At 38.6% G+C, this 8,192-nt stretch overlaps 2 protein-coding genes across 4 annotated transcripts; both read left to right on the forward strand.

Moving 5' to 3' along the window:
* Nucleotides 1–1,897: 1,897 nt before the first annotated feature.
* On the forward strand, nucleotides 1,898–5,030 carry LOC131163070 (S-adenosylmethionine synthase 2-like). 3 transcript variants are annotated; one of them, XM_058119775.1, is made up of 2 exons: nucleotides 1,898–2,908; nucleotides 4,202–5,030. In XM_058119775.1, exon 2 carries the CDS (start codon nucleotides 4,212–4,214, stop codon nucleotides 4,632–4,634), a length of 423 nt encoding a protein of 140 aa, XP_057975758.1. In that variant the 5' UTR covers nucleotides 1,898–2,908; nucleotides 4,202–4,211; the 3' UTR covers nucleotides 4,635–5,030. The 3 variants fall into 3 exon arrangements, with proteins under 3 accessions (XP_057975758.1, XP_057975756.1, XP_057975757.1); XM_058119773.1 differs by lacking the exon at nucleotides 1,898–2,908 and adding an exon at nucleotides 3,147–3,292 and having other exon boundaries at nucleotides 4,202–4,744; XM_058119774.1 differs by lacking the exon at nucleotides 1,898–2,908 and adding an exon at nucleotides 3,665–4,088.
* A 172-nt stretch (nucleotides 5,031–5,202) lies between these two features.
* Nucleotides 5,203–7,865, forward strand: LOC131163069 (subtilisin-like protease SBT3). The gene has a single exon (XM_058119772.1). The coding sequence runs from the start codon at nucleotides 5,373–5,375 to the stop codon at nucleotides 7,752–7,754; it is 2,382 nt and encodes a 793-aa protein (XP_057975755.1). The 5' UTR covers nucleotides 5,203–5,372; the 3' UTR covers nucleotides 7,755–7,865.
* Nucleotides 7,866–8,192: the final 327 nt, after the last annotated feature.

The following is an 8,192-nucleotide window of genomic DNA, read 5'->3' on the forward strand; positions in this document are numbered from 1 at the left end:
CATGCTATATGTGTTTATAAATCCAAAGTTCAAGCCATATATAAGATATTCTATTAAGTTTCTTCCTCCAAAGATTAAGTTCTCCTTCTTTTTGAATTTTGCTTTACTTTCTCCCTCTCTTTTGATCTAAGATCATTCATTTTGCATTTTTATTCAAAAGTCTCCCCCTTTTTATCTGAAAATAAGATTTCCATTTTTCAAAACTCCATTTTTGTTTTAAATTTATCATTGTTTTCATTTAACCAAAAATTTGAAAAACAATTTCTTATATAATCAATGCAAACAGTCTCCATGTTACTCCAATAATAACTAACTCATATTGTTGGCCTAACATGGCTTTCAAATCTCACTTTAATGATAACAAATGAAGGTTGATTTAATATGAGTTGTTAAGTGATGATGTTTTAGGAATGCTTAAATGACAAAATTCAAAATATCAAAGGAAATGCAAGTACAAGATCACTAAGTACCAAAAGGTCACACTCATCTTCAAAGTGATCCAAAGGAAGCTCAAGTGAATTAAAAATGATTCAAAGCATTTGGAAACCTAAAGTTGACTCAAGCTCAAAGTCTAAAAGGATTCAAATCAAAGACTCATATGAAAACTTCCAAGCTTAGAGTATTTAAGGCTTTAGGATGAATCAATGTAAGTACTTCATACCAAATATCATATGGAAATTTTTTGAAGCTCTTTAGGATTTGTCTTGGACTTAGAGACCTTATTTTAAAATCCTAAAAAATATTTTTATAAAGTAACAAAGTAAGAGAGCTAAGTGTTTTTGAAAACTGAACTGAAAAATAGAAAATATAATTGTTCAGGCGACTGAATTGTAAGCTCAAGCGCCTGAAGAATTCCTCAGGCGACTGAAGAATAAATTCAAGTGCCTAAAGATTTTCCTAATGAATTTCTAAAGAGGCAGTATAGGCTCAAGCGACTGATCCTTGTCACCTTAGGCACTTGACCCTGTTTTTTAGTTTTAAAATTTCAGTTTTAAAGAATTTCAGGCGACTGACCCCGAGACTTCAGGCGCCTGAATACTGTTAACGGTTATATTTTAAAAAAAAATTAAAAATTAAAAATTAAGTTTTTTGTGCCCCAAATTTTGTAAAAACTTGGGAAATACTCCAAGTAAACTTTGACAACACGAATTAACCTTTATGAGCCTATAAATACATGTTTTCACAAATCAAACATACACCAAGCAATTGAAAAACTGCTCTTAAGCTGAAACCTATCTTATTTTCTCAAAGCTCTCTCTTGCTTACTCTTGCAATCTGAGAATTACTAAAATTCTGAGCTACTAATCATTCTTCTCAAAGCTCTACAATCTGAATTACTGATTTCCATCTAAAGAAGTATTCAGGTGAAATTGTTCTTGAGCTTCAACTCTATTTCTTTTGATAGTTGTTATTGAAGTATGTAGTGATTTTAATTGTACTAACTAATTCTATCTGAGAGCATTCTTTGTACAAAAGAAACATTTGCTTATTTCTTGTTTCTTGTTTCTTTGACGGTTCAAGTGATTGGATCATTGTAACTGAGCGTAGGGTATCATTTGGAGAGGGGGTTCCACCCTAAAGGAGGGTTGTAATCGATTTGTTTCGCGCGGAAAGGAACAAGTTAGTGGAATCCTTAGGCGGTCTTGCCTAAGGCGAGGATGTAAGCTAGGGATAAGCCGAACTTCATAAAAATCTCGGTCTCACTCTCTACCCTTTTCTATTTAAATTTAAGCATATACAAATTGTGTTTCAAAGTGTAGATTTGCTGAAAATCTGAGATGGAGACGACCTTTTAATCTAATAAAGTACGTTGGTTAATATTTTTCAGAAACCTTAAAGGGAGTACGTTGATTAATCACTTGCAAAATCTTGATTAAAATGAGCGCTTAAAAAATCATTGATACAGGGCTACAAACTGAAATATTGGCAAACACTCAAAAACAGCAAGTGCAACAACTCTCACAAAATTGTTTAAGTATTGAGATTAGTTGATTGATTATTGTTTAGTTTGTGATTGGTATTTAGTTTGTGTTTGGATTGTGGTTAATTTAAAATTAAGTTATTCTTGTGTGTTTGCTTAAAGGTTGAAAATTCTGTGAAAATACTTCAAATGAATTTTTATAAACCCAATTCACCCCCCCCCTCTTGGGATAACACCTTGACTTTCAATTGGTATGAGAGTCAGGTTATAGCAAATCCTAATTAGAAGCTATATAAAGGTCTAAATGGCACACCTAGGTGTTTCCCCTTTTGTTGAAGGTCAATTATCTACTAGACCGCCTATCTTTTGTGATTTAAATTATTCATTTTGAAAACAAAGAATGAGGATATATATTCAAACCATGGATTGGAAAGAATTGAAGGTTGTCACACAGGGTGACTACATTCTTACTAAACTCATAGATGGTAAAGAAGTTTCGAAAGAAGAAAGAGACCTAACCGACAATTACTATAAAATAATGCAAGTAAATTCTAGTGGCATGCTCGCAGCCCAACTTTGCCTTTGCCCATGGACAACTTTCAGTCCAAGTCACAACTAGGTGGCTATATAAAGAGTGCGCTGCAACAAGTCCTAAAGACCAAATCAATTTCAATCCTTTTCACCAAAATAAATATTAAGATGAATTCAACAAATTGAAGCCGCGAGTGGGTCCTCAAATTAATGGATTTTTTATACTTTATTCTATTCTTTATGACCATCCATAATTGCTGGACCATACGGTGTCCTGTTCTTTCAGATCGAAAAAGGAGTCGCCCCTCTTCAATGGGTTTCTCCTTTCTCTTCCTAGCAAGCTTCTTGCTATTTGCTTGGCATGTCGTCTCAGGAGCAGGGACCACCAGGTCCACTTATATCGTCCACATGCACAAGTCCCTCATGCCCAAGGCATTTGCCAGCCACTTGACACTGGTACTCTGCTACCAAGGAGTTAATGTTTTCGTTTTCTTGTTTTTGATATGCTCGGTGCTAATCTTTACAGATCTCTCTATTTATGTTAATTTTTTTGGGTGTTTTTGATTTGGGTTCTTGGTGGAGATCTTAACATTTCAATTTCTAGATCGATTTTTTTTTTTTTTTTTTTTTTTTTTTTTGTTTGGGGTCCGAGGGGGATCTTAATTCCTCCGGCATCAGCCCATTTTCTTAATTCCTAACATCTAAGTCGCGCTCCCATTTCCTTGTCCTTTCATGAAATCAAAAATAACCCCTGTGAGTTTTGCCACGGCACTGTCGCTTCTGATGAAAAGAGCAAAAATTTGACATCTTGTTCCTATGACATTTTCTCTACCCTTGAAGGTATGCTTTCATTGTATTTTGGGCTCCATTCTCCGCTATACTTGTTGAGTTAAAAAGTGTAGGCGTGACTAAGAAATCTAGCTTTGTAAAATGTTTGTGAAATGCCTAGTGACTGTTGGATTGAAAATATATATATATTACTGATCGTTTATGAAAAACGTCAGTAGTATTATATATATATATATATATATATATATATATATATATATATATATATATATAGCCTTTTTCATTAGCTCCACCAAACATTTTATGGATTTCTTTTTTCTTTTTCTTTTTTTTTGGCAAAAGGGTTTTAATTGGACATTATTTATTTGAGAAGATGATTCATCATTTCTCGCTGAGGAACGAGGCAGCTAGTGGCACAAGAATTGCAGTTCATGGATTGGAAACCCATCCGATTCTAAATCTAAGCTTTCATTTCTAACCTCCCAAACACATGTTTAATGTATAAGAAAATCTAGTGAACTAAAATTCCATTCCTCTTATTCCTCTTGGTGTTTAAAGTCTAAAAGTTTGTGCTACACGTGCTTCCTGTTTGTCTGATGCTGTGCATTGCCCATTGTCTTGCTGAAATGCCCATAATATAGCTCAATATTCTGCAGAAAGACTATTAAATTCCGTGACTCTACTAAATTGGGATTTCGGGTGTGATTCCTTGCAATATTTCACTTACTAACAGAAAAGTCCATACCTGGATTACCTTTTTGTTTTCCTTGCGTTTTCTTTTTTTCAAAGCTCTTGACAGTGCTGCATTGATTCAGCACACCCCTAGTTACTGTATTTTTTTTCCCATGTGGGTAAAGATACGCGGTTATTATCATATTGTGTTAATCAATAGATAGCAAAGCATTTTTCTATTACCAGTGGACCTTCTAATTCACTCTGTTATGCACTAATTGTTTGCAGTTCGAGAGATATGGAGAGCTTCCTATTTACCTCAGAATCAGTGAATGAGGGACACCCTGAAAAGTTGCGCCATCAGATCTCTGATGCAGTGCTTGATGCCTGCCTTGCGCAGGATCCGGACAGTAAAGTTGCCTGCAAAACTTGTACCAAAACCAACATGGTCATGGTCTTTGGAGAGATCACAACCGAGGCTCAAGCAGATTATGAGAAAATTGAGCTGGACACATGCCAAGGGATTGGATTCGTCTCAGATGATCTGGGTCTGGACGCTGACAACTGCAAGGTTCTTGTTAACATTGAACAGCAGAGCCCTGATATTGCCAAGGGAGTCTATGGTCATCTCACCAAGCGACCTGAGGAGATTGGTGCTGGTGACCAGAGCCACATGTTCGGATATGCCCAACAAATTGTTCAATTAGATGGGTATCCTTGAATCTTTCGAATATTACCAAATAATCCACTCATTAATTACATCTTATAAAGACATCTATTTCATTGATTTTAAACATTTTCAAGCAACTTACAACTTTTTCACCAAAATATATAAGATTGATTTTTCTTTTTAACATCTCCTTTCTTACAAGGGGCCAATCAATTTTTACAACGACGCTCTTTTTCCATTCATTCATTCTTAAAAGTTACTTTTCAAAAATTAAAGACCAAACTAAACCGGAGCGACACCAACTTGTTCGATTTTGACATCACTTCTACAATATTATTTGATAATTTTCTTATAAGTAGAATGGGTTGTAGCATTGATATTTATTTTTTCCTCTTAAAAGGTAACGTAGACAAGGACACCCATTGACCCCAATTATTCCAAACTTATCATCTTTTTCTTTTAGCCCAGGTAGGATAGGCCCCTTTCCGGAAACTCTAGAAAGGCAACATTTACTCACAAAGGCTGAGGGAGCAACCCGCGGCCCAACTTTGCCCATGGGCAACTTTCAGTCCAAGACAAAGCTAGCTGGCTATATAAAGATTGCACTGCAATAAGTCCAAAAGACCAAATCAATTTCAATCCTTTTCACCAAAATACATAAATAAATGAAAAGATGAATTCAACGAATTGAAGCCGCCAGTGGGTCCTCAAAATAATGGATTTTTTTACTTTATTCTATTCTTTATGATCCATTGCTACCCATCCATAATTGCTGAATAAAAGGGTCATATGGTGTCCTGTTCTTTCAGATCGAAAAAGGATCATGTTACAATGGGAGTCACCTCTGTTCAATGGGTTTCTCCTTTCATCTTCCTAACGAGATTCTTGCTAGCAAGCTTCTTGCTATTTGCTTGGCATGTCGTCTCAGGGACAGGAACCTCCAGGTACACTTATATCGTCCACATGGACAAGTCCCTCATGCCCAAGGCATTTGCCAGCCACCAACAATGGTACTCTGCTACCATTGATTCAGTCAAGGTGACCGGTGCAGCAGCAAGAGAGGCTGGTCCAGAAGCTGATGTGCCTAATGTTCTCTACACTTACGACAATGCCCTTCATGGTTTTAGTGCAGTTCTAAGTCCAGAGGAGCTGGAGAACCTAAAGAAGATTCCGGGTTACATCTCAGCTTATCGCGACATGGGAACAATCATTCCGGAGACAACACACACTGCAGACTTCCTCTCTCTCAACCCCACAACTGGTCTTTGGCCAGCTTCTGATTATGGCAAGGACATTATCGTGGGGGTTGTTGACACGGGGGTGTGGCCTGAAAGCAGGAGCTTCAATGATGACGGTATGACCCAAATTCCAGTCAGGTGGAAGGGGACTTGCGAGGAAGGACAGGAGTTCAAATCCTCCATGTGTAACTTGAAGCTCATAGGAGCTAGATTCTTTAACAAGGGGGTTCTAGCTGCAAATCCCAGCATTAATATCAGCATGAACTCAGCTAGGGACACAGACGGCCATGGGACTCACACAGCATCCACAGTTGCCGGAAACTACGTGGAAGATGTGTCGTTCTTTGGCTATGCCAAGGGAACAGCAAGAGGTGTTGCCCCACACGCACGAGTGGCCGTGTACAAGGTCCTTTGGGAGGAGGGAAGCTCCGAGTCTGATTTTCTTGCTGGCATTGATCAAGCCATCGCCGATGGTGTGGATGTGATCTCCCTCTCCTTGGGCTCCAGAGCACATGTACCTTTGTATGAGAATTGGATCGCGATAGCTTCCTTTGGAGCCATGGCAAAGGGGGTGCTGGTTGCATCTTCAGCAGGAAATTCAGGGCCTTCCTTTGGGAGCATAACCAAAGGGATCCCCTGGGCTCTGATCATTGCAGCTGGCTCTGTTGATCGGGAATTCACTGGAACAATAACTTTGGGAAATGGGTCAACCATCATCGGATGGACATTGTTCCCTGCAAACGTTCCCGTACAAGACGTGCCGTTGGTGTACAACTCCACACTATCCAACTGTGATTCTCCCGTCTTGTTAGCTGAAGCCAATCCTAATGCTGTTATCATTTGTGACCAGTCGCAGTCTGTCTCTTCACAGTTAAATACTATTGCTGGGTCCAGAGTGCGGGCAGCAATATTTATCTACAAAATCTCCGATGACCCCTCATTTTATGAGTTGGAAAATTTTCCAGGTCCCGGAGTTGTGATTAATCCTAGGGATGCAGCGGCAGTGATCCATTATGCCAAAAATGGCGGGAATCCTACAGTTAGCATCAAGTTCAAGCAAACACTCTTGGGGATAAAGCCTGCACCCGTTGCTGCTGCCTATTCTTCAAGAGGCCCTGCCCCCAGCTATCCCGGAATCTTGAAACCAGACATAATGGCTCCAGGGACTCGAATCCTAGCTGCTTGGGTACCAAAACAAATTGCAGCGACGATTGGGCCACATGCATATTTGGAAAGTGACTACAACATAATATCAGGGACATCGATGGCTTGTCCCCATGCAGCAGGTGTGGCTGCACTCCTAAAAGGGGCACACCCAGAATGGAGTCCAGCGGCCATTCGTTCTGCCATGATGACCACAGCAAACCCATTAGATAACACTTTCAGCCCAATTTGGGACAATGGGTTTAGTTCCAGCCCTGCATCACCTTTAGTCATAGGAGCAGGTCAAGTTGACCCAAATCGAGCACTTGATCCAGGTCTAATATATGATGCAACTGCACAGGATTATGTCAATCTCCTCTGTTCCACGAATTTTACCAGGGAGCAAATCTTAATAATTACCAGATCAAACAGCAGTAGTTGCTCGAATCCTTCATATGATCTCAATTATCCATCATTTATTGCTCTGTATCAGGTTGGGTCTACAACAACACTGGTCAAAAAATTTCACAGGACTGTAACTAATGTGGGAGACGGGGCAGCAACTTACACAGCCCAGGTGGTGGCCCCCAGTAATTCCAGAGTCAGAGTCTCACCAAAAACACTGGTTTTTAGCAAGAAGTATGAGAAGCATAGCTATACCCTGACTATGAGGTATAAGAGTGGGATGAATTCACATGGGTCAGTTGTTTGGGTGGAAAATGGTGGTGCAAACCACAAAGTGAGGAGCCCTATAATGGTGTCATCACCCTTTAATCGCTCAAACTCCTGAATGCTTGAAATTAGCTGCTAGGGTCCCAACCCAGTCAGCATGTATCTCGCATAAGCTCTCAATTGTTGTTACCAAAGAACAGAGAGGAATAAATTTTTAAGTTACATTTAATTTAACATGTACTTTGGACTTCCACAAGTTGAAGCTTTTTAATAACTTGTGAATCTGTTGTTTTATATTTAAAACAAGCTAGCTTAAGGAGGTGGTCATAACTTTTGTGAGAAATAAATTACATAAATTATTTCATAAATTGTCACAAAAACTACTACTAAATTAGTTCTCATAATACTATAATACTAGAATGGATGTACAATTTAAAATTAAAGAGCCATTTACTGTTCATGATGATAAAGATTGTGTTTTGGAGCATGAATTTTAGGCTTGGAATTCGGTTGTATGGACTTGCAAGAAATTCAATGTATTGTATTGCATTTTATC

The sequence above is a fragment of the Malania oleifera genome, chromosome 8, assembly GCF_029873635.1.
Source record: "Malania oleifera isolate guangnan ecotype guangnan chromosome 8, ASM2987363v1, whole genome shotgun sequence".
Classification (NCBI taxonomy): Eukaryota; Viridiplantae; Streptophyta; class Magnoliopsida; order Santalales; family Ximeniaceae; genus Malania; species Malania oleifera.